This window comes from Rhinatrema bivittatum, chromosome 7, assembly GCF_901001135.1.
Source record: "Rhinatrema bivittatum chromosome 7, aRhiBiv1.1, whole genome shotgun sequence".
Classification (NCBI taxonomy): Eukaryota; Metazoa; Chordata; class Amphibia; order Gymnophiona; family Rhinatrematidae; genus Rhinatrema; species Rhinatrema bivittatum.
Window position 1 is genome coordinate 248,369,070 of NC_042621.1, and position 27,080 is coordinate 248,396,149.

At 47.6% G+C, this 27,080-nt stretch overlaps 1 protein-coding gene across 4 annotated transcripts in view; it reads right to left on the reverse strand.

Moving 5' to 3' along the window:
• The window catches only part of MKI67 (marker of proliferation Ki-67), a 433,449-nt gene that overhangs the window by 206,784 nt on the left and 199,585 nt on the right, over positions 1 to 27,080 (reverse strand). For all 4 annotated transcript variants that reach the window (XM_029610010.1, XM_029610009.1, XM_029610011.1 and 1 more), the window contains exon 8: positions 22,475 to 22,722. In XM_029610010.1, the coding sequence (XP_029465870.1) occupies positions 22,475 to 22,722 (248 nt within the window). The remainder of the gene's footprint in view (positions 1 to 22,474; positions 22,723 to 27,080) is intronic.

Below are 27,080 nucleotides of genomic sequence, written 5' to 3' on the forward strand. Positions count from 1 at the left end.
TCAATGTGTTATCCACTATGACGCCTAGATCTCTTTCTTGGGTAGTAGCACCTAATATGGAACCTAACATTGTATAACTATAGCATGGGTTATTTTTCCCTATATGCATCACCTTGCACTTGTCCACATTAAATTTCATCTGCCATTTTGATGCCCAATTTTCCAGCCTCACAAGGTCTTCCTGCAATTTATCACAATCTGCTTGTGATTTAACTACTCTGAACAATTTTGTATCATCTGCAAATTTGATTACCTCAGTTGTCGTATCTTCATTCAACAAGATAAACATCATCAATGTGGCCAATTCTTTTGCAATAAACTTTGGTATTTGCAATAACATTCGCTTTACATACAATGATGTACTGTGACATTATAAAAAGAAACTTTACCCCCTGATACAGATTTCTGAAATACAGCTCAGTGTTGCAGTTTTTCTGCTTCATGTTTCAACCATGGAGATAGGAAAATTGGTTCTTACCTGTTATTTTTTGTTCCTGTAATACCACAGATCAGTTATGGACTCCCACCAGCAGATGAAGTCATAGAGCAAAGCTTCAAGGCACTGGTATCCCAAGTGTGCCACCTGCAGCTCATCAGTATTTAGAGATACCAAAGCAAACTATAATTGACAAAAAAATAATACCCGAAACAAGGGCGAACAGGAAAAAATTCCCTCAAGGGTCCGAAACAAACTACCCCAATACCTGAAAATCAGGTTTGAACCACGGTTCATACAAAAACCAAAATATTATAGAATCATTCTGTTAGATTCCCTATGTACAGCAGCTAACCATTAGGTAAATCAGTCTTTCGGCAGTAGCACCCAGGCGGGATCCTGGACTGATCTGTGGTATTACAAGAATGAAAATTAGCAGGTAATGAAGAAATTATTTACCTGATAATTTCGTTTTACTTAGTGTAGACAGATGGACTCAGGATCAGTGGGTATAGTGTACTCCTGATAGCAGATGGAGACGGAGTCAGATTTCAATCTGATGTCAGCACTACATATACCCGTGCAGGAAGCTCTGCTCTTCAGTATTCTCCTCAAAAAGCAATTGTGGATATATGTGTGTTTGGATAACTTGATAAACGTGATCAACTTGATTAACTTTGAACTGGTTGATGTGATTTTCAGCTGGAGACCACCAGTGCACTCAACCGAGAAACGCAGACACCAGGCAATTATAGGTGTCTCAACTAGCGGTAAAGTCTGGCTTACCCGTGCTTGTCTTGCTCTCAGTGATTGTCACCCAAGGTTTCCGTATTTCGGGGCAGCCGTGGGTGGGATGCTGAGTCCATCTGTCTATACTAAGGAAAACGAAATTGTCAGGTAAGTAATTTCTCCATTTCCTAGCGTGTAGCAGATGGACTCAGGACCAATGGGATGTACAAAAGCTACTCCTGAACCAGGTGGGAGGCTGCCCGTGGCCTACTTAGTATTGCCCTTGCAAATGATGTGTCCTCCCGGGTCTGAACATCCAGGCGGTAGAACCTCGAGGTGTGAATGGAGGACCACGTCACCACCCAACAGATCTCGGTGAGTGACAGCATCTTGGTTTCTGTCCAGCACACTGCCTGGGCCCTTGTGCAATTGGCCTTGACTTGTAGAAGTGGAGGTTTCCCTGCCTCCACATAGGCCACCTTGATTCCTTCTTTGATCCAACGGGCTATGGTTGCCCGCGAGGCCGCTTCCCCTTCTTTCTTTCCGCTGTGAAGGACGAATAGGTGGTCCGTCTTTTGTACGGATTCCGATCTTTCCAGGTATCGGACTAGAAGTCTGCCAATGTTAAGATGGCGAGAAGGCGAGAGTCTTCAGAGTCTTTATGCTCGTCTGCAGATGGCAGCGAAATGGTTTGGTTTAGATGGAAATGAGAAACCACCTTTGGAAGGAAGGAGGGGACAGTGTGTAGCTGTATGGATCCCGGTGTGAATCTAAGGAATGGTTCCCAACAGGATACAGCTTGAGGTTCGGAGATGCGATGAGCTGAACATATTGCCACTAGGAATGCAGTCTTCAAGGTCAGGAGCCGTAGGGACAGACTGCGGGGAGGTTTGAAGGAAGCTCCCGCTAGGAAGTCTAGTACTAGATTGAGGTTCCATAGGGATACCGGCAACATTAATGGTGGTCGGATTTGTTTGACCCCTCTCAGGAAGCGGGAGACGTCTGGATGGGAAGATAGACTGATGCTGTCCCACTTTGGCTCTGAAGCAGGCCAGTGCTGCCACCTGGACCTTGATGGAGTTGAGAGACAACCCCTTCTTTAAGCTGTTCTGCAGGAATTCCAGGATCATGGGGATTTTGACTGTCCGCGGAAGGATGTCACGGGTCTTCACACCAGGCTTCGATTATTCTCCATATTCGTATGTAGGTTAGAGGTGTGGAAAACTTGCGTGCTCGGAACAAGATGTCAATCACTGCCCCCGAGTATCTGCTCTTCTTCAGGTGAGTCCTCTCAATGGCCAGACCGTAAAAGAAAATTGAGTTGGGTCTTCGTTGAGGATCGGTCCTTGCTGGAGCAAGTCCCTGTATGGCGGTAGACACAGGGGGTTCCACGCCAGAAGTCTTCACATGTCTGCGTACCATGGCCTTCTTGGCCAGTCCGGGGCCACTAGAAGTACTAGCCCCCTGTGGTGTTCTATCTTGCAGATGATCCCACCCAGTAGTGGCCATGGAGGAAAGGCGTATAGCAGGTCCTCTGTGGCCAGGTCTGGACGAGGGTGTCGATCCCCTGGGATTGTGGTTCTCATCTGCGGCTGAAGAAGTTGGGAACTTGGGCGTTGGACCGGGTTGCCAGAAGATCCATGGCTGGTGTTCCCCAGAGGTTTGCTATCAACTGGAAGGCTGTGGTCGACAGCATCCATTCCCCTGGGTCTAGACTTTCTCTGCTGAAGTAATCCGCAGTGACGTTGTCTTTTCCCGCGATGTGGGAGGCTGAGATCCCTTGTAGGTTTGCTTCCGCCCACGCCATTAGGGGGTCTATTTCCAGGGACACCTATTGGCTTCTGGTTCCTCCCTGGCGGTTGATGTAGGCAACTGTTGTGGCGTTGTCTGACATGACTCAGAGATTCGCCCCGGAGTCTGACTGAATCATAGGCAGGCTAGTCTGACTGCCCGGGCTTCCAGTCGGTAGATGTTCCATCCCGACTTTTCCTTGCCCATTGCCCCTGGGCCGTCAGTTCCTGGCAGTGGGCTCCCCACCCTTGTAGGCTCGCATCTGTGGTGAGCAAGACCCAGGTCGGTGGGACAGAATTACTCCCTTGCTCAGATGGTCTTCTTGTAGCCACCATTGGAGCTGGGTCCGTGCCTCTGCCGGTAGCTGGAGGCGAACAGTGTAGTCCTGGGACATCGGGTTCCAGCGTGACAGTAGGGAACGTTGAAGTGGTCGCATGTGGGCCTTTGCCCATGGGACGACTTCTAGGGTCGATGTCATGAGGCCGAGGACTTGGAGGTAGTCCCATACCCTGGGTCGAGCGCAGTTCAACAGTTTTCGCAACTGGGCCATCAGTTTCCTTGTCCTTGTAAGCAGAACGACCTTGTCTTGTTTGGTGTCGAACCGGACTTCCAGGTATACTAGTGATTGGGAGGGCTGCAGGCAACTCTTGGTTGTGTTGACGACCCACCCGAGAGTCTGCAGTAGATTCTTGACACTGGTGGTCGCCTGGTGACTTTCCTCTGGCGATTGTGCCCTGATCAGCCAATTGTCCAGATACGGGTGTACGAGGATTCCTTCTTTTCTCAGTGTCGCCGCCACTACAACCATGATTTTGGTGAACGTGCGAGGGGCCATGGCTAGTCTGAAGGGAAGTGCCCGGAAGAGGAAGTGACGGTCCAGGATCGGGAAGCGTAGAAAGCGCTGGAGGTTGGGGTGGACCGGGATGTGGAGATAGACTTCTGACAGATCCAGAGAGGTCAGAAATTTTCCCAGCTGTACTGCCCTTATGACCGAGCATAGGGTTTTCATGTGGAAGTGTTGTACCCTCAGGTAGCGCTTGACAGACTTGAGGTCCAGGATGGGCCGGAACGATCACTCTTTCTTGGGGACGATAAAATAGATGGAATAGCGTCCAGTATTTTGTTGGTGCGTGGGCACCGGTGTTATAGCCTTTAGGGTGAGTAATTTTGTCAGTGTGGCTTCCACTGCCGTCCTCTTGAAAAGGGAGTGGCAAGGGGATTTCACAAATTTGTCTGGAGGGATGCTGTGGAAGTCCAGGAGGTATCCCTCTCAAATGATGGTTAGGACCCACTTGTTCGACATTATCTCGACCCATCTTTGGAAGAATAGGGCAATTCTGCCCCCTATGGCTTCTTCCTGTGGATGGTTCTGTTGATTCTCATTGTGGGGTGCTGCTGGGGCCTGAGACACTGCCTGCGGGGTGAGGTGCTTGGTATGTGATTTTGTATGGTCTAAAATGCTGCGATCATCTGCCCTTGGGTATTTGGGGAGAGGGGCATTGGCTTCTTTTGTTCCTGTCTTTCGGTAGCCGACGTACTGGGGATTCGCCCCATTTGTCGGCTAACTTCTTCAGTTTCGCTATCGAACTGGAGGGCTCCTTTGAAGGGCATTCTCGTGAGTTTTGTCTTGGAAGTCGCGTCGGCTGACCAACTTCAGAGCCAGAGTTGCCTTCTGGCTACCACTATGGATGAGACGCCCATGGCTGTGGTGCGCACCAGGTAGGAGGTCACATCTGTGAGGAAAGATATCACCAGTTCTAATGATTCAACAGATGTGGTTGCGTCCCTGGAAAGCGACAAGCAGGCATGTGTCACCACGGCACAGCAGGCAGCGATCTGCAGGACATAGCTGCGATATCAAATGATTGTTTAAGGATGGATTCCTGACGTCTGTCCTAGGTACCCTTGAGTGCAGCTCCTCCTTCGACTGGGATGGTAGTGCACTTTGCGACAGCGCAGACCATGGTGTCCACTTTGGAGAACCCCAGGAGTTCTTTAGCTGAGGGTTCCAGGGGATATATATATATATATATATATATATATATATATATATATATATATATATATACACAAATAATCTGGAAAGGAATACGAGTGAGTTTATCAAATTTGCGGATGATACAAAATTATTCAGAGTAGTTAAATCACAAGCGGATTGTGATATATTACAGGAGGACCTTGCAAGACTGGAAGATTGGGCATCCAAATGGCAGATGAAATTTTATGTGGACAAGTGCAAGGTATTGCATTTAGGGAAAAATAACCCTTGCTGTAGTTACACGATGTTAGGTTCCATATTAGGAACTACCACCCAGGAAAAAGATCTAGGCATCATAGTGGATAGTGCTTTAAAATAGTCGGCTCAGTGTGCAGCATGTAGTCAAAAAAGCAAACAATGTTACGGATTATTAGGAAGTGAATGGTTAATAAAATGGAAAATGTCATAATGCCTCTATATCGCTCCATGGTGAGACCGCACCTTGAATACTGTGTACAATTCTGGTTGCCGCATCTCAAAAAAGATATAGTTGCGATGGAGAAGGTACAGAGAAGGGCAACTAAAATGATAAAGGGGATGGAACAGCTCCCCTATGAGGAAAGGCTGACGAGGTTAGGGCTGCTCAGCTTGGAGAAGAGATGGTTGAGGGGGGATATGATAGAGGTCTTTAAGATCATGAGAGGTCTTGAACGAGTAGATGTGAATCGGTTATTTACACTTTCGAACAACAGACGAGTTTTGAACAACCCCATGCACTCAAACCATGGCCTCTTCGCACTGCAGGCACAGGGCAGAAGCCACTTTGTGTTGCGCAGCTTTCAGGTGGCAGGCTGGGCAGAGGGCTTGTCCCTTGGCTGGTGGTGCCATGGTTTGAGTGCATGGGGTTGTTCAAAACTCGTCTGTGCATTTATATGCGCGCGCCGGGAGGCTTAGATATGCGCTCCGGGTGCACCGAAGCTATGCGTGCAAGCTGCGGAAGATGTGAGTGCAGGCCGCTATGTGCACCTAGAGAGATGCGCGCGCCGCTGTACACACAGGCTTAATTCGTGCGCCCGGCGCTATTGAGCGTGCCGCTGTGCGCATGGCACAGATGATCGTGCCACTGTGCGCACAAGTAGTTTATGCGCCCGGCTCGCTGCTGTGCACACGCCTCAGTTGTGCGGACAATACGGCAGATCAAGGGGGGGAAATGGCACCGACGACCACGCGGGCAGGGCGGCGGGCCCCCCAGAGGGTCTCCACGTGGGAGGACCCTGATGGAGCTGTTCAACCCGATGGGACAGGCGTCGGAGGGCAATCTGTGCGGCTATCCGAGCCACGGAGACCGGAGACTTTAAGAGACGTTTTCTACCTTACCTTGTCTCTGCGCTTCCCGGTCTCGTGCCAGGTGGTCTCCGGCTGCGGGGAGAAAGCGAAATACCTTCACCACCGTGCTCGGTATTGCACCCGCTGCCTCTCAGCCACTCCCGTTCATGGGGGCTAAGTCCACGCCGGACACCGGCTACCGGACAGAGGCTTACCACTGAGGGATCTCGGAAATCACCTCAGGATTATTGACTGGGGGAGGGACCCTTAGGTATCACCACAGGAGAGCGGGGCTCGTCTTGTAGAGGTAAGATTTTTATCTTCTTTGGTTTGGACTTTCTAAAGCTGTGCAAGTGTGTGTACAGTTCCAAACTGCTAAGGAGACGGAGAAATACTGAAGAGAAGAGCTTCCTGCACGGGTATATGTAGTGCTGTCATCAGATTGAAATCTGACTCCGTCTCCAACTGCTATCTGGAGTACACGATACCCATTGGTCCCGAGTCCATCTGCTACACGCTAGGAAAGAACCAATTTTCCTTTCCTGTACATTCCCAGATCAGTACAGACCAGTGGGATGTACCAAAGCCACATTACACCGGGCGGGAACCTGAAAGACCCGCTCGCAAGACGCTCTCCCCAAAAAGCGCTTGGTCCGGATCCCCGACATCCAGACGCCTTGTGAAGGTATGCAGGGAAGACCAAACCGCGGCTCTACAAATCTCTTCAGGCAACATCAACTGACCCTCTGCCCAAGAAGCCACCTGCGCTCTCATCAAGTAAGCTTTCAAACCAGTCGGGACTGGGCGACCCTTCCCGATGTAGGCCAAGCAAATTGTTTCCTTTAGCCAGCGAGCAAAGGATGCCTTAGATGCCTTTTCTCCCTTCTTCAGACCTCCAAAGAGCATAAAAAGGTGATCTGATTTTCAAAAAGAGAGTTAGTGACCTTCAAATACTGAAGAAGAACCCGGCGGACATCTAACAGATGAAGATCTCTTCTCACTGCGGGGGTCACGAGCCCAATCAGGGAATCCGCGTAACTCCATGGACTGATTAACATAGAAACATAGAAATGACGGCAGAAGAAGACCAAACGGCCCATCCAGTCTGCCCAGCAAGCTTCACACATTTTTTCTCTCATACTTATCTGTTTCTCTTAGCTCTTTGGTTCTATTTCCCTTCCACCCCCACCATTAATGTAGAGAGCAGTGATGGAGCTGCAACCAAGTGAAATATCAAGCTTGATTAGTTACGGGTAGTAGGGGAAGTAACCGCCGCAATAAGCAAGCTACACCCATGCTTATTTGTTTTACCCAGACTGTGTTATTCAGCCCTTATTGGTTGTTTTTCTTCTCCCCTGCTGTTGAAGCAGGGAGCTATATTGGATATGCGTATAGTATCAGTTTTTCTTCTCCCCTGCCGTTGAAGCAGAGAGCTATGCTGGATATGCGTGAAGTATCAGTTTTTCTTCTCCCCTGCCGTTGAAGCAGGATATGCATTGAAAGTGAAGTATCAGGCTTATTTGGTTTGGGGTAGTAACCGCCGTAACAAGCCAGCTACTCCCCGCTTTGTGAGTGTGAATCCTTTTTTCTTCTCCCCTGCCGTTGAAGCAGAGAGCTATGCTGGATATGCGTGAAGTATCAGTTTTTCTTCTCCCCTGCCGTTGAAGCAGAGAGCTATGCTGGATATGCGTGAAGTATCAGTTTTTCTTCTCCCCTGCCGTTGAAGCAGAGAGCTATGCTGGATATGCGTGAAGTATCAGTTTTTCTTCTCCCCTGCCGTTGAAGCAGAGAGCTATGCTGGATATGCATTGAAAGTGCAGTATCAGGCTTATTTGGTTTGGGGTAGTAACCGCCGTAACAAGCCAGCTACTCCCCACTTTGTGAGTGCGAATCATTTTTTCCACATTTCCTCTTGCTGTTGTAGCTTAGAGCGATGTTGGAGACACAGTAACCATGTGTATGTTTATTGAATAAGGGTATTATCTCCAGGCAGTAGCCATCATTCTGGCGAGCCACCCACTCTTTATTGACGGCCTCTTGATTTTATGGATCCACAGTGTTTATCCCACGCCCCTTTGAAGTCCTTCACAGTTCTGGTCTTCACCACTTCCTTCGGAAGGGTATTCCAGGCATCCACCACCCTCTCCGTGAAGAAATACTTCCTGACATTGGTTCTGAATCTTCCTCCCTGGAGCTTCAAATCGTGACCCCTGGTTCTGCTGATTTTTTTCCTATGGAAAAGGTTTGTCGTTGTCTTTGGATCATTAAAACCTTTCAAGTATCTGAAAGTCTGTATCATATCACCTCTGCTCCTCCTTTCCTCCAGGGTGTACATATTTAGATTCTTCAATCTCTCCTCATAAGTCATTTGATGAAGACCTTCCACCTTTTTGGTCACCCTTCTCTGGACCGCCTCCATCTTGTCTCTGTCTCTTCGGAGATACGGTCTCCAGAACTGAACACAATACTCCAGGTGAGGTCTCACCAAGGACCTGTACAAGGGGATAATCACTTCCCTTTTCTTACTCGATATTCCTCTCTCTATGCAGCCCAGCATTCTTCTGGCTTTAGCTATCGCCTTGTCACATTGTTTCGCAGACTTCAGATCATTAGACACCATCACCCCAAGGTCCCTCTCCTGCTCCGTGCACATCAGCCTTTCTCCCCCCATCGAATACAGTTCATTCGGATTTCCACTCCCCATATGCATGACTTTGCACTTCTTGGCATTGAATGTCAGCTGCCATATCTTCGACCACTCTTCCATCTTCCTTAAATCCCGTCTCATTCTCTCCACTCCTTCCGGCGTGTCCACTCTGTTGCAGATCTTAGTGTCATCCGCAAAAAGACATACCTTACCTTCTATCCCTTCCGCAATGTCGCTCACAAAGATATTGAAAAGGACCGGTCCCAACACCGATGGAATGGACCGTGTGCAGGGACCCCCTATTAGCCGAGATGCGAAGGAAGGGTCCCTACAGGAAAGAGTCTGCAATTCTGAAATACGCCTCACGGAACAAATGGCCACCAAGAACACAATCTTCAAGGTTAGGTCCTTTAAGGAAGCGTGTCACAGAGGCTCAAAAGGGGGATCACGAAGCGCCTTTAACAACAGCTTGAGATTCTACTCCGGGCATGACTTACGAAGAGGACTAAGGTGCTTCACACCCCTTTCAGGAAACGGACAATGTCTGAGTGGCTGACTAGAGGCCTGCCACTTACCCGCCCCTAGGAGACATCCCAGGGCCAAAACCTGAAAAGGCAGGGAACTATAAGCCAAACCTTTAGATAATTCTTGCTGCAAAAACCCCAAGGCCTGAGGAATGATCACAGACAATGGCACTACACCCTGCTGGTCTCACCAGACTTCAAACACTTTCCACACTGGAGCATATGCCATAGACGTCAAGGGCCACCTGGACAGAAGCAGGGTGGAAATCACCTGTTCCGAATAACCTTTCATCCGTAACCGTCACCTCTCAAACACCAGGCTGCAAGAAAGAAGTGATCCTTCCGATCCGAAAAAATGGACCCTTGTTGCAGGAGGTTCGGGAGATGAGCTAGGCGTAGCGGGCCGTCTGTCGCCACCCGTACCAGGTCCGCAAACCACAACCGCCGCGGCCACTCCAGTGCCACCAGAATTACCAAACCAGGATGGTCCTCTATGCACCGGAGAACTTGCCCGATCAGGGGCCATGGAGGAAAGGCATACAGGAGGGATTTCTGTTGGCCACTTGCAGACTAGGGCATCTACTCCTACCGCCCCGATTTCCTTCTTTCGGCTGAAGAACCGGTCCGTCTTGGCGTTGACATGGGTCGCCATGAGGTCCAGTTGGGGAACTCCCGATCGGGCACAAATGTGATTCCAACCCTCCCGGGATAGTTCCCACTCCCTGGGATCCAGCTGTTGACGACTGAGGAAGTCCACCTGCATGTTGTCCACGCGAGAGGCTGCAATGCCTTACAGATAAAGCTCGGCCCAAGCGGAGGTGTGCTTCCTGTGCCACGGCTGGACGCCTGGTTCCTCCCTGGCGATTGAGATATGCCACCATGGTGGTGTTGTCCGAGAAGACTCGAACCATTCTCCCCTGCACCAGAGACTGGAATACCAACAACGCTTTGCGGACTGCCCTTGTCTCTAGGAGATTGATAGACCACAAATGTTTGGGTAAGGACTAGGTTCCCTGTGCCGCATGACCAAGGCACACTGTTCCCCAGCCTTGAAGGCTCGCATCTGTTGTCACGATCACCCAATCCGGGACTTCGAGGGGCATCCTCTTCTGTAAGTTGTCTTCCGAAAGCCACCATTGCAGGCTGGACCTGATTCGCTGTTACAAAAGCAGGGGCAACTGGTATTGCTCAGACACTGGGTCCCACCGTGACAGTAGATCTCTCTGCAACGGTCTCAGGTGAGCAAAGGCCCAAGGCACCAATTCCAACGTCGAAGCCATGAACCCCAGAAAGAGACGCACTTGTTGTTGCAATTTGTACATCCTGTCGTTCATGAGAAACACCCTGCCCTGGAGGGTGTCGAAACGAGCTCCCAAATATTCTAGACACTGTGACGAAGTCAGATGACTTTTCTCGTCGATTACCCAACCTAGGGACTGGAGATAATGGATCACAAGAAAAACCGTCCGCTCGCCTTCCTCTTCCGACTTGGCTCAAATCAGCCAATCGTTGAGATAAGGATGGACCATTACCCTTTCCTTCTGGAGGGTCGCCGCCACCGTGACCATCACCTTGTTAAAGGTGCGTGGGGCTGTCGCAAGTCCGAACGACAGTGCCCGGAACTGAAAATGCTGACCCAGGATCTTGAATTGTAGGAATCTCTGGTGAGCACTGCGAATCTGGATGTGTAGATAAGCCTTGGTGAGATCCAAGGAGGCGAGGAACTCTCCTTTTTGAACCGCTGTGATGACTATTCAAAGTGTTTCCATTCGAAACAGGGCACCTTCAAGCAGCGATTCACATTCTGTAGGTGCAGGATGTGTCGGAAAGTGCCCTCCTTTTTGGGAACCACGAAATAAATGGAGTACCGTCCCTCGGATGGCTCGGGGACGATTGCCTTCAGGGCCAGCAATCTTTGTAGAGTGTCTTCTACTGCGGTTCGCTTGTTGCGGGAAATGCATCACAATTCCACAAAGGCTGGCACGAGAGGCCGAAAAATTCTAAGGTGTAACCTTCTTTTACCACCTCCAACACCCAACGATCGGAGGTGATCTTGGCCCACTCCTCGTAAGCTGGGACAACATGCTGCCGATCATCCCGTCCGAGGAGTGGGCGGGTCTGATTTCATTGGGCAGGCTTCGCAGTTCCAGTTCCCTGACCGAAACCACCTCTGGCATGACAACTGGAGCCACGAAAAGGACTGTGTACGGGAAGAGATCTGTCTGGAACCAGAGGGTGGAACATTCCTCCCTGACCTGCTTTTTCGGAAATACCGAAAAACGGGATAGAGGACCGAATGATTTCTTGTAGTGCTTTCTATCTTCTGGCAGTTTATTGCCCCTGGAATCCCCCAGAGATTTCATCAGCTGATCCAAATCCTCTCCAAACAGCAACTTCCCTCGAAAAGGCAGACTGCACAGTTGAGACTTAGAGGAAGCATCCGCTGCCCAATTGCGGAGTCATAGGAGTCGCCGTGCCACCACAGAGGAGACCACAGTCCGGGCCACGGAACGCCCCAAGTCATATAAGGCATCCGCCACATATGCTACCGCTGTCTGAGAAGCTGACAAAGTAGCAGAAGACGATGGGTCCTGCGGTTTTTGAATCCAACATAAACACACTCTTTGCATCATGCTGGCACCACCGCCGCACAAAGTCCTAAGGAGGAGAACTCGAACACCCGCTTCAGATGCAGCTCCAGCTTGTGGTTCTCCACTTATCTGAGAGCAGCCACTCCTGCCACTGGAATGGTCATCTTCTTGGTCACCACTGATACAGCCGCATCCACCTTAGGTACCCTGAGGTGTTCTAAATGTTCCTCCATTAGCGGGTAGAGTTTTTGCATCGCCCGGCCGACCTTAAGCCCTGCCTCCGGGGATTTTTACTCCCAGCTGATGAGCTTATGAATCTTCTTCGGGATGGGAAAAGTACTAGATGGACCCCGGAGACCGTCTAGGACTGGGTTCACGCCCTCACTGTTGGAATCTTCCAGCGAGGGTCTCACCCCCAATTCCTCAAGCACCTGGGGAATAAGGGGGCACAATTCCTCTCTCTTCGACAGCCAGACTACGTGGGGGTCATCCCCCTCCGCACTAAGTTCTAACTGATCTTGATAGTCGTTGCCTGTATATGCGTCTGGAGGGACCTGTCCCTGATCTGCAGCGGTGTCCCTCGGGGGCAGAGTGGAGCCGTTCCCTTGCTGGTCGACTGCTCCCACTAGATCCTCCTGAGCCAAAGTTGCCCGGGATGGACGATCGTCAGTTTGCAGATGGGGATGCTTGGGAACTCCCATGCTCCCATCCTGGGCTCTGCACTTCACGAGCTTCCGAGCCAGAAATGCTTCATGCATGAGAAGCACAAATTCCGGTGAAAATCCCCCCACTGCTAGAATCAGTGTCAGTGTCTCTCGATTCCTCCAGTCTTGGAGTCCGCACAGTGGGGGAGGGTCATCCTGATAGACCTTTTCCACAGGGTGCGCAGTGGGGGTTGAGCTCCTTTCTGTTAGACCCAGCCACCGAGCCTGACCTGCGTGTAGACTTTTGAGGTTTGGTCCTCTTGTCTGAGGCCCCTTCCCCACCCAGTGCACATTCCATGCACAGTGACAGGGGGGGGGGGGTCTAAATAAGCTGACCATACCCCGCAAGCCCCACAGGGTTCCACCAGAAAAGTTTCTGCCATGTTCTTCCTACAAAAAGTGGTATATAACTTCCTCCCCTCCCCCGGAAGAAAACAGGTGTTGCCACCCAGCCCTGGTGACTCCCACCAAAAATGCCGCGAAAATAGACCACAAGAATACTGGTGAGTTGTGTGGGAGGTCGAAAAAGAAAAAAACAAAATGTCCGCCTCGGTAAAAATAGCTCCGGAGCCAGAGGTAAAAATGAGGCAGGGAGCCTAAAAATGTCCTCAGAGGCAACCATAACTGTACTCAACCAACAGGAAACACTGAAATTACGTCTGTCCACACTAAGGTAAACAAAATAATCAGGTAAATAATTTCTCCATTTCCTAGAATGGAGACAAATGGACTCAGGACCAGTGGGGTGTACCAAAGCTACTCCCAAATAGAATGCCCATGGTCCAGTCAACACTGCCCATGCAAAGGCTGCGTCCTCCTAGGCCTGCACATCCAGACGATAAAACCTGAGAAAGTGTGTAAGGAGGACCATGGCACACCTTGGCAGATGTAGACGGCCGACAACAATCTAACCTCCGCCCATGGCACTGCCTGAGCCCTAGTGGAATGAGCCTGAGCAGGCAATGGCTTCTCAGCATCCACATAAGCGGACGTGACCACCTCCTTAATCCAGGGAGCTAGGGTAACATGCTAAGCTGGCATGCCCTGCTTACTCCCAACCATGGAGGTCAAACAGGCGATCCATCCCTGGAAAGGCTCAGAAACCTCCATATACCGCGCGACAAGTCTCGACATCCAAGGAGCGCTGGAGGCGATACTCCTTCACATCCCTGACCTTATCCAGAGACTGCAAGAAGATGGACTGATTCAAATGAAAGTCCGACAACACTTTGGGCAAGAAAGAGGGAACAGCATGCAGCTGTAACGCCCCTGGAATCACCCGAAGGAACAGCTCCCGGCAAGACACGGCCTGCAGCTCATAAATTTGACGCGCAGAACATATAGTCACTAGGAACACTAGCTTCAAGGTCAACAACCACAAGAAAAGGCTACACAGCAGTCGAATGTAGCGCCCGCCAAGAAATTCAGCACTAAGTTAAGACACCACAAGGGGACTGGTAACCTCAAGGGATGCTTCAAAAAACAGGCCATATCAGGATGGGACGACAAGGAATCACCATTTACCGGACCCCTGAAACAGGCAAGAGCCGCAACCTGCACCTTCAAGGAATTATGGGCTAATTCTTTATTCAACCCATCCTGCAGTTAAGATCCCGTTCAATCTGGATTTTCTGAGTGAGGAAAAACACACCATTCCTCACATTAGCCTCAAATACTCTCCAAACCCGCACATAGGCTAAGGAAGAGGAAAACTTCTGAGCGCAGAGTAAAGGAAAATTGGTTCTTAGCTGTTAATTTTCATTCCTGTAATACACAGATCAGAACAGACCAGTGGGTTATGCACTCCCAACAGATGGAGGCAGAGAACAAAACTTTGAGGCACTGCTATATCCAAGTGTGCCACCTGCAGCTCCTCAGTATTTATCCATACCCAAGCCAAGAAACAGACAAAAAACCATTTAACTCCCTAAAAAAGGGCGAACATGAAAGAAATACTTTCAAGGGCCAAAACAAAAAAAGGTTTTGAACCTGAAAACCCCAGGTCCGAACCACGGTTCCTATCACCGAATTGGCATAAATGCATTCTGATAGACTTCCTATGTACAGCAACCTGCACCTTCAAGGAATTATGGGCTAATCCTTTATTCAACCCATCCTGCAGTTAAGATCCCGTTCATTCTGGATTTTCTGAATGAGGAAAAACACACCATTCCTCACATTAGCCTCAAATACTCTCCAAACCCGCACATAGGCTAAGGAAGAGGAAAACTTCTGAGCGCAGAACGCCCCTTGCCGATGTAGGCCAAGCAAATCGTTTCCTTCAGCCAGTAAGCCAAAGAGGCCTTGGATGCCTTCTCACCCTTCTTGATTCAATGCCAAGAAGTGCAGATTCAATGCCAAGAAGTGCAGAGTCATGCATATGGGGAGTGGAAATCCGAATGAACTGTATTCGATGGGGGGAGAAGGGCTGATGTGCACGGAGCAGGAGAGACACCTTGGGGTGATAGTGTCTAATGATCTGAAGTCGGCGAAACAATGTGACAAGGTGATAGCTAAAGCCAGAAGAATGCTGGGCTGCATAGAGAGAGGAATATCGAGTAAGAAAAGGGAAGTGATTATCCCCTTGTACATGTCCTTGGTGAGGCTTCACCTGGAATACTGTGTTCAGTTCTGGAGACGGTATCTCCAAAGAGACAGAGACAAGATGGAGGCGGTCCAGAGAAGGGCGACCAAAAAGGTGGAAGGTCTTCATCAAATGACTTTGAGGAGAGATTGAAGAATCTAAATATGTACACCCAGGAGGAAAGGAGGAGCAGAGGTGATATGATAGACTTTCAGATACTTGAAAGGTTTTAATGATCCAAAGACAACGACAAACCTTTTCCATAGGAAACAAATCAGCAGAACCAGGGGTCACGATTTGAAGCTCCAGGGAGGAAGACTCAGAACCAATGTCAGGAAGTATTTCTTCACGGAGAGGGTGGTGGATGCCTGGAATGCCCTTCCAGAGGAAGTGGTGAAGACCAGAAGTGTGAAAGACTTCAAAGGGGTGTGGGATAAACACTGTGGATCCATAAAGTCTAGAGGACGTAAATGAATGTGTGGGGGGGGGGGGGGGGGGGGGAGATTTGCATTCACAAAAAAGCAGGGAGTAGCTTGCTTTTTATGTCAGTTACTACCCCAAATCAAATAAGCCTGATACTTCACTCTCAATGCATATCCAGCATAGCTCTCTGCTTCAACGGCAGGGGAGGAAGTCTTCAAGCATATCCAGCATAGCTCTCTGCTTCAACGGCAGGAGAGAAAGTCTTCAAGCATATCCAGCATAGCTCTCTGCTTCAACGGCAGGAGAGAAAGTCTTCAAGCATATCCAGCATAGCTCTCTGCTTCAATGGCAGGGGGAATGAAGAAAAGTGGATCTATATACAGACAACCAACAAGGATTGAATTACATAGCCTGGGTAAACAAATAAGCATGGGTGTAGCTTGCTTATTGCGGCGGTTACTACCCCTAACTAATTAAGCTAGATATTTCACTTAGATGCAGCTCCAACACTGCTCTCTACATTAATGGTGGGGGTGGAAGGGTAATAGAACCAAAAGGTTACTAAGAACCAAGAGAAACAGATAAGTATGAAAAAAAAAGTGTGAAACTTGCTGGGCAGACTGGATGGGCCATTTGGTGGTCTTCTGCCGTCATTTCTATGTTTCTGTGTTTCTTCAGACTCCCCAAAAAAAAACAAAACAAAAAGGTGGTCTGACTTCCGAAAGTAGTTAGTGACCTTCAAATAACGAAGGAGATTCCGGTGAACATCAAGAAGATGCAAATCTCTTCCTGAAGAAGGGTTATGAGACCATTCGAGAAAACCAGGCAACTCCACGGTCTGATTAACATGGAAGGCAGACACTACTTTCAGCAAAAAGGAGGGCACCATACGCAGGGACACCCTATCTGCTGAAATGCGCATGAAGGCATCCCTACAGGACAGGGCCTGTAATTCTGAAATGCACCTAGCGGAGCAAATGGCCACCAAAAACATTGCCTTCAAGGTGAGGTCCTTCAGAGAGGCGTGCCCCAGAGGCTCAAAGGGGGGATTTCACAGAGCACCCGTAGGACTAGGCTGAGATTCCACTCCGGGCACGTCTTACAAATTGGAGGACGAAGATACTTTACCCCTTTCAGAAAACGGGCTACATCCGGGTGATTGGCCAGGGGTCTGCCACCTATCCGACCTCTGAGACACCCTAGGGCTGAAACCTGAACCCGCAGGGAGTTACAAGCCAAGACGTTTGCCAACCCCTGTTGCAGAAAAGCCAAAACCTGAGGAACCACGAAATAAATGGAATACCGCCCCAGGCGAATTGGCTCTCTGATTGAGAGGTCTGGAAGTGTGGGAAACCATACTTGTCGAGGCCAATACGGGGCTATGAGTATCATGGACCCCTTGACCTGTTGTAACTTCATTAGAGTTTTGGTTATGAGCGGTATTGGAGGATACACGTATAGAAGGCCTGAATTCCAAGGGCGAGCAAAAGCATCCTTGGCTAGTTGGTGATTCTGTCTGTGCAGAGTGCAGAAGCTGTCCACTTTGTGATTCAAATGTGATGCAAAGAGGTCTATTTTTGCTTGTCCCCAATGTTGAAATATTCTGGTCGCTACTGAGGGATCCAGAGACCATTCGTGTGGTTGGAACTGGCGACTGAGTCGATCCGCCATTACGTTGTGAATGCCTGCCAGATAAGTGGCCCAGAGAAACATTGAGTGTGTCAGGGCCCAGTCCCAAATCTGTGCAGCTTCTTGACAAAGGAGATATGAGCCCATACCTCCCTGTTTGTTGATGTACCACATGGCTATTGTGTTGTCCGTTTGGATCAGAACAGTCTTGTGAGAAAGGCAGTCCTTGAATGCATTCAGAGCATAACGTATAGCTCGAAGTTCCAGGAAATTGATTTGAAATGTTGCTTCGAGTTTTGTCCAAGTACCCTGGGTTTGAAGATTGTCTATGTGAGCTCCCCAGCCTAAGGTGAATGCACCTGTAGTTAAAGTTATCTGTGGGACGGGTTGCTGAAAGGGAAGGCCCTTGCGTAAATTGTCCTTGTTCGCCCATCAAAGAAGAGATGAGCGTAGCTGGTGGGTTACTAGAATTGGAGAGTACAGTGGTTGAATGGCTTGGAGCCATTGTGCTCTTAAAGTCCATTGAGTTACCTTCATGGCTAACCTTGCCATAGGAGTGACATGAACTGTAGATGCCATGTGGCCTAACAAGCTTAGAAACTGATGAGCTGTTGCTTGTTGCTTTGAGTGAATCGTTTGCCAGTAGGGAAAGTGTGTCTGCCCGATCTCCGGGTAGAAAAGCTTTTGAAAGTATGGTGTTCAATTCTGCTCCTATGAATTGAAGCAGGTGAGACGGAGTGAGATGGGACTTTTGATAATTGATGAGAAAGCCCATGGAGTGAAGTAGAGCAATTGTTCAACTGAAAGAAGCCAGAGCGCCTTGTTGAGATTGACTTCTGATGAGCCAGTCGTCTAAATAGGGAAAGACATGGGCACTTTCTTTGTGCAAGTGTGCTGCTATTACTGCCAGATATTTGGTGAATACTCTGGGAGCAGAGGCAAGTCCGAATGGTAGTACTATGTACTGGAAATGTTGATGACCTACCATGAAGCGCAGATACTTGCGATGAGGAGGAAATATGGAAATATGAGCATAAGCGTCTTGAAGATCCAGAGAACAAAGCCAATCCCCTATTTGAAGAAATGGAAACATGGTGCTTAGAGAGACCATCCTGAACTTTTCTTTCTTCAGAAATTTGTTGAGATTTCTGAGGTCTAGGATGGGACGTAGGCCTCCGGTTTTCTTTGGAATGAGGATATAGCGGGAATAGAATCCTCTGCCCTGCTGAGTCCAGGGCACCGGCTCTAGAGCCCTGGCCCTTAGAAGAGTGGATAATTCTACTTGCAATTGGATTATATGATTTTCGCTTACAGGAAGAGGTCTTGGAGGAGAATCTCTTGGAATTGAGAGGAAATTGAGTTGGTAACCTCGAGATATTATTGCAGGTACCCATTGGTCTGTTATTTGTAACCAATGGCTGTAGAAGGAGGATACTCTGCCTCCTACCGGATGAGGATTGGAGAGATGGCTTTGGTCTCTGGGAAAAACCTCAAAAGCCTGCAGCCGGTCCCGTCTGCGGTGGAGGTTGAGGCCTAGCCGCCCTAGGTTGTCTGGAATGAGCTCTTTGCTGCAGCCTAGTAGATCTGCCTCTAGATGTTGGAGGGCAATAACGCCTCTGTCTATAGAAAGGTAGTCTAGATTCCTTTCTGGGAGGCCGACGAGACGACTGGGCAGCAGAATCCTGCGAAATTGATGAAAGTTGGTGCAGGGTTTCTGTATGTTCTTTTAATTGTGCAACTGCATCTTGCACCTTGGAACCAAAGAGGTTATCACCGAGGCATGGTAAGTCAACCAATTTCTCCTGGACTTCAGGCCTGAGGTCCGAGGCTTTTAGCCATGCCCAACGTCTTGCACTTATGCCAGAGGCCGCTACTCTGGAGGCTGTTTCAAATCCGTCATAAGGAGCTCGGACTTCATGCTTGCCAGCTTCAAGTCCTTTGTGAATAATTGCTTGGGCTGCTTCTTGATATTGTTGTGGTAATGATGTTATGAAGTCTTGCATCTATTTCCACAGATTTCTTTGATATTGAGTCATGTATAATTGATAAGATGAAATTCTGGAATTTAACATAGCTCCTTGATAAATCTTTCTTCCCAGAGAATCTAAGACTCTATGATCCTTTCCTGGGGGAGTGGAAGAATGCAGCCTTATCCTTTTTGACTTCTTTTGTGCAGATTCCACAACCACTGATTGGTGTGGAAGCTGCGCCTTTTGGTAGCCAGGGACAGACTGTACCAAATAAGTAGTGTCCATTCTTTTATTGACAGCCGATACTGAACATGGGTGCTCCCAAAGTCAATGCTGTAAGTCCAGGAGGACTTGATGAACAGGTTTGGCTACTACTTGTTTTGGAGAATACACAAATTGGAGAACCTCCAATGTTTGTTGCCTAGAATCCTCCTCAGTCACCAATGTGAAGGGTATGGTGTCCGCCATATCCTGGACAAAATTTGTAAATGATAAATCCTCCAGTGGAGATTTTTTCCTTTGGTCTGGTGGTGAAGGATCCGACAAAGTCTTCAGAGGAAGTGTCTGTATGTCCCTCATCCCAAGTATCGTACGGATCATCTTGATGGGGAGATATGGGAGAGGATCTTGGTGGACGAGGAACTCCTGAGGGACCTGGTTGCGGGTCATCGAATGGAATCCGTCCAGGAACCTCTTCCTGTGGTATAGATGGAAGAGCACCAACTACTTCATCGAATCTTTTCATGAGAAGCTAGTAGAGCGCCAGCTCAGGATGTCCTAGAGCCCCAGGTAACATCGACATCGATGGCATTGGATCTGGTATCGACTTGGGTTGTGGTGCCAGCATCGGTGCAGGCACCGCCATCGACGGGGTTGTCGGCATCGGTGCAGGCACCGCCATCGGTGTGGGCACCAGCTTTGGTGTAATCACCGGCATCGGTACTGGTACCGGCATCGGTTGAGGCGCCAGAATCGACATCTGTTCTTTTAAGGCCTGGAGCACCGCTTATCGGATGAAATCTGACAATTCCTGCGAAACAGCTGGTGCAGGCAGAGCAGCTGTACGCGGTGGCGGTGTCAATGGAACCTCCATAGAGTCCTGTGGAGGTTCGACTACTGATGAAATGGTCCCGGCGTTGAAGGTACCGGAGTTTCCTGAATTCTTGGCAGTTTCGCTGTCGGTTCCTCCGGGGAAAGAAGCGCCGCAGGCATCGATGTATGTTGATGACTATGCTTCGAACAGTGTTCCATCACTGACTTCGTCGATGCTATCGATGACGGCGATGGATGGTCTCCCGACCCTTCCGGACGATGCTTTTTCAAAATTAATCTTTTTGAGACTCTGGCCGGAGAGGATTTAATCGAGGTAGAAGGAGATGGCAAAAGTTGCAGATGGAATAGATGCTCCATCTTCTCTTGGCCGGCTTTTCGTCCCTTCGGAGTCATTTCTGCACATTTAGTGCAGGTTGTGACATATTTTTCCCCCAAACAAACAACACACTCAAGGTGTGAATCTGTAATGGACATTGTCCAATTACAGATGGGACATTTTTTAAATCCTGCAGCCATTTTAATGTCGACAGCTGTCGATGAGAAGAAAGTGAGAGAAAACACATTTTTTTACTCGGAGAGTAAAACGAGACAAAGATTACTCACCAGCTGATGAAAACCTGAGAGATCCCGTGTGGGAGAATATTTTTTGAGAAAAAATGACTTTTAGTCAGCAAAACACGGTGAGAAAAACTCACAAGGCTCCTGCTCCTCGATGCCTACAGCAACGTGGAAAAACGAAGACTGAAGAGAGACCCCTGTGGCAGAGAATATCATGGCATGCTGGGCATGCTCAGTGGCCTCACAGGGCCAGTCAAAAGTTTCTAGAAACTTTGACAGAAAGTTTTCCGCAATAGGGCTCCATCAATGATGTCACCCATATGTGAGGACTAGCATCCTGCTTATCCTGGGATAAGAGAGAGATCCATTTGGTGCCGCTGGATGACATCACATGTCCTGGCTAATTCAAACTGCTTATGGAAGGAAAACACCTGCACATTACTCAAAATCTTTCAACTAACGTATTTTTCGCTCCATAAGAAGCACTCTCTCCCTCCCCCCCAAAGTGGGGGGAAATGTCTGAGCGTCTTATGGAGCGAATATAAAAAAAATAAAATAAAAAATAATTTAAATTTAACAACCCCCCCACACCCTCCTGACCCCCACCCAAGACCTGCCAAAAGTCCCTGGTCATCCAGCGGGGGTCCAGGAACGATCTCCTGCACTTGGGCTGTCGGCTGCCAGTAATCAAAATGGCGCCGACGGCCCTTTGCCCTTACTGTGTCACTGGGGCCGACCAATGGCAGCGGTAGCCCCTGTGACACAGTAAGGGCAAAGGGCCGTCGGCGCCATTTTGATTACTGGCAGCCGACAGCCCAAGTGCAGGAGATCGCTCCCGGACCCCTGCTGGACTACCAGGGACTTTTGGCAGGTTGGGGGGGGGGCTGTAGTTAATTAATTTGGCAGGGTCTTGGGGGGGGGGGTCAGGAGGGTGGGGGATTGTTAATTAATTTAAAGGGTTGGGATGGGGGGAGGGGGGATTCCCCACAGAAAGAGAAAGATAAAAGTTTTCTGATCTGGGGAGTGGACCAAAATGGCCCTCCCCAGACCCGAAAACAAAATGAGGACAAAACATTTTTTATGCACTCCCCTAATTTGCTCCATAAGACGCACAGACCCAGGTTTTTTTTTTTAGATTTCCCCCTCTGAATCCTAGGTGCGTCTTATGGGCAGGTGCGTCTTATGGAGCGAAAAATAAGATACCTTTCAACACTCAGGCTTTTATATAAACTAGTTCAATTCTGAACACATCAGAAACAAGCTTGTCAAAATTACCTATTCTAATGCTCATTTAGTTTACAATTTCTACTTCATTTCGCTTACTACTGAAAACTCCATTTCTTGACTATATTCCACTGCTGTTTTGTGTATTTCTTTTTGATAAGGTACCCTATTAAAGAGCCAGATACGTTCTAGAAAGAAGTGAAAAAATTCTAAATATAAAAAGATCTGAGACTCCCTCCCCTCTCTATATTCAAAGAGAGAAATGCGTATATTTTACCAAATTCTAATTTCCAAATACTTAATTTACCTGGATTACTGAATGTCTGTGTCCAAAGCTTTTTCTTCTAGCTGCAAGAGGGGAAGAGCTAAAAAATGGCAAGCTCAATCTTGCTGGAGTTGCACCCTTTTTCAGAGGTGAATTTGGAGGCAATCTTTTATCAAATAGTTCAGGACTAAGGTGCCCACCAAAGGAAACTCTCTTTCTTTTTGTAGGAGGTTGACTTAATAGATCAAATTCCTGGCTTTTACGCTTTTGAGGGGATTTCTGTGCTTTACCTAAAATAATGAAACCAAAACAAATTAATTACTAACATTTAAAAACCACAGTTTGTGACAAATTCAGTTCAGAACCAAGAGTCCACTTTTCTTGATGCACCCGCACACACACACACACAGTGATAGTTTAGCAGTAAGTGCCCTAGTTCCTGCATACAAATTAGCAACTTAAATTAGAAGACAAGAGCAGGTTATGTTGCAAATAAAGTAGAAAAGATGGCTGCTACGGGAACTACATTTTCCAGCTACTCTTTTAGCCTAATCTCTGGCTGTGAACCAGCAGGAATGAATCAGCACTGAATGGAATCTGTAGGACAGTGTGGGTAACCTATCCAGCTGTAAAAAGAGGGAGGCTGCTTCACTACTGGGAGAGACAACCGGAGGAAGGAACCAAGGAAAGCAATGACCAACTCTCCTACCTAAATCATGGAGACAGATTAAGCTAAGTGTGAATTGTTTGTTTTACTTTGCTGAAAAGGGAGAGTTTGATTTTGGGGAAAATTAAAAAGTTTTTGCAGATGTCTGAGAAAAGCCAGGCAAGTGGGATAGAAACTGGAAATGTTGCCTCTGTTGATTTTGATTTGTTTTGTTAAAGAATACAGTTAGTGCTGATGCACAAGTGGATTCTGATGTATCCAAAGAAATACAAGGAATGCATATAAGGACAAAAATTTGAAGTTTCCTTAATTTGCAAGCAGGACTTTTAAACCTGTCCAGAAGTAAATTTCTCTTCAAGCAAGCTTTATGCAAAGATAATTAAGGAAAGTTTCCTTCTATGTTATGAACTATGTGTGAGCTGCACAAGACCAAAATTCCTTTTAATCAGCCAGCCAGAAAGGAAAATTGGCTCTTACCTGTTAATTTTTGTTTCTGGAATACCACAGATCAGTCCAGACATCCAGACAAGAGGATTTTGTATACCTACCAGCAGATGAAGGCAGAAAATAAAAACTTTTCAGGCATTGCTAAGTAACTGAGTGCGCCATCTGCAGTCCCTTAATATTGATCCATACACGAGCCATAAGCAGAGTCCAACTCAAATCAAACTTTCCCTTCTAGGGAGAACAGAGAACTTAGGGTTGGATCCCCACTGGCCAAGGAAAAACCAGGGAGTCGATCCCCTTGGACCCAACCTCTTGTCTGCAACTGAAAAACAGATTCATCTGGGCATTGCCTCGCGATGCCATCAGATTCAGCTGGGGACTGCCACACCTGGTTCAAATGATGTCTAAGGCCTCCGCAGACAACTCCCATTCCCCCACGTCCAACTGCTGCCTGCTGAGATAATCCCCCTGCACACTGTCCACTTCTGCGACATGTGATGCCACTATCCCATCTAGATACTGTTCCGCCCAGATAAATAACTCCTGGGCCTCCAGAGCCACACTGCAACTTTTCATCTCAATCTGATGATTGATATACACCATCGTTGCATTGTCCGAGAAACCTTTTACCAACTGTCCTCAGACCTGCGAAAGCAAACAACGCCCTGCAAACCGCCCTCGTTTCCAAACGTTCCATTTGCCAGCACCATTGTCTGCCGCGCACAAGCACACCTAAACTTATGCTCGCCATACACCAGGCCCATCATCAGAAACAGTCACCCCACTGAGTTGAGAAATGAGGCTTTGGTGCTTCTTCTCACCCTGCTCACTCCTTCAGGCTATCTGAATAGCCTAACTTCCCAGTGTTTCTTTTTTTTTAATTAAAGAAACAGTACCACACCAAAGGGACAGAAAAAATATACTTCCGTGAGAAGTATTCCTCTCATCGGCCGTGAGGACTTCAGAGGGAATGAGGCAACCAAGCTCCTGGCTTTCAGCTTCTCTGGACATTGCAGATCCTACCAGCACAAGGATCACCGACTCTCCACTTGCCTGACTCCAACTGAGGGATGGCCTGCAAAGGAACCTAGCACCTCAGGGAATACCTCTACTGCTATTTTATATCTTCTCTTTTTTTTCTAACATTTTTCTTCCAGCCTACATGTTTGCATCTCTACCATCTGCTGAGACAGGTGCAGGTGGCACTCTCTGTTATATAGCAGTGCCTGAAAAGTTTTTCATTCTCTGCCTCCACCTGCTGGTAGGGATGCAAAACCCACTTGTCTGGATTGATCTGGGGTATGAACAGGAACTTAAGTATTATAGAATAAAATACTCTGGATAATTAACTAGCCATGCCTTGAAAGTGCAAGTCCTGTGTAAGCCATGCAAAAGGAGCACCACAACTAATTGGAGTGGAGTAGCAGCCTAGTGGTTTGAGCTACAAACTGGTGAGACCAGGGTTCAAGTCCCACTGTCACACTTCTGACCTTGAGCAAGTCACTTTATGCTCCATAGCCTCAGGTACAAACAACTTGTAAGCCTTCTGGGGCTAGGGAAATACCTACATTACTGGAATGAAATCTGCTTTGACGTGCTGAAAAGCGGAATTTAAAAATATAAAGTCAATAAATAAATAAATTGGGTTAAGTACCTATGTAAAACTGAATAGTCCTATCTAGACCAAGGGAATGACCTTCAAGTCTAAGTTGTATCTAATTTGGGGAAATCATTTATTACTCCTGGGGGAATTCTGTGCAAAACAACTGAAAATTCTGTACCCAAAAAATAAAAAATGTGCACACACATTTTCTAAATTGTGCAAAATTCTGAACATTTGTCAAAATAAATGCAAGTTTGCTTACCGTAAACTGTGTTTTCCATAGATAACAAGATGAATTAGCCATGCTGTCTGGGACGTCCCTCCGGGCAGCTCAAAGCGGAAACTTCTCTCAACATATAGAGCTTTGCTCTGTCCACCTGCACTGTGGTTCCCACACAGCAGTCTCAGTTGTTAAAGTATGGACGAGCAGAGAACAGAAAACAGGCATAGATAGTTAAGTCTGCTCAATCTACCCTTAGCTGGGGACTCCCAGACAGCATGGCTAATTCATCCTGCTATCTACGGAAAACACAGTTTATAGTAAGCAAACTTGCTTTTTTTCCCCATTGATAAGTAGGCTGAATTAGCCATTTATTTATTTAATTAAAAACATTTCTATACCATCGTTTAGTAATATACCATCACAACGGTTTACAGATAGGCACGTAAATAAGTTTGGATTGGTTTCTAAATTATCTAGTAGGTGCCAATAAATTTCGGTTACATGATTAAATAATATTGCTATATAGAATGTGGATTGGAAATTCCATTAAACATGATATATACTGTACTTCTTAAACTAATACCTTAAGTGTGCGAAAAAATTATATGCTGTCTAGGAGTCCCCAGGTAAGGGTAGATTGAGCACACTTAACTATCTATGCCTAAACTTGACATTCTTCCTTGTTGTCATACTCTAGGAGGTCCAGTGTGCGAAACCCGTCCAGATGGTGGACAGCTCTATGTACCGGTAGAATAGTATAGTATTACCGCACCTATCGCAGCATCTGATTTCGTTTGTTGTTGGAGGCAGTAATGGGATGTGAAGGTATGAAGAGAGGACCAAGTAGCTGCTCTACATATGACAGAACTGATACGTTGCAAAGGTGAGTTGTAGAAGCTGCTGTGGCTCTGAACTGATGAGCTTAACCTTAGCTGCAAGTTGCTTTGCCTCAGTCGAATAGCAGAAATGAATACATTGGCATAGCCAGTTAACTAATGTCCTGTAGGAGACCAACAATCTTGGTGCATTTGGGTTGAAGGAGAGAAAGTGTGGGTATTGTCATTTAAGAGACTGAATCCTCTATTTATAGTAAGCTAGGGCTCTTTTACAATCTACAGTATGTAGTATCCTTTCCTTATTCAATCAGGTGAAAAGCTGAGACCACTTTCGGAAGAAAGGATGGATGGGTTCATAAGGTGACTATCATGGTAGAATTGCAAGAAAGGGGGGAGGTAAACTAATGCCTGACATTCACTAACCCATTTTGCTGAAAGTTATTCCCATCAACAATACCTTCCATGTCAAAAATTTCATGTAGGCAGTTTGCATCCGCTCAAAGAGAGACAGTGTACAATTCTGGTCGAAGCATCTAAAAAAATATACATAGTTGCAATGGAGAAGGTACAGAGAAGGGCAACCAAAATGATAAAGGGGATGGAACAGCTCCCCTATGGGGAAAGGCTAAAAAGAGGTTAGGAATGTTCAGCTTGGAGAACAGACGGCTGAACGGGGATATGACAGAGGTCTTTAAAATCATGAGAGGTCTAGAATGGATAAATGTGAATCGGTTATTTACACTTACGGATAAATAGAAGGATTAGGGGGCACTCCATGAAGTTAGCAAGTATCACATTGAAAACTAATCGGAGAAAATTCTTTTTCACTCAATGAACAATTAAGCTCTGGAATTTGTTGCCAGAGGATGTGG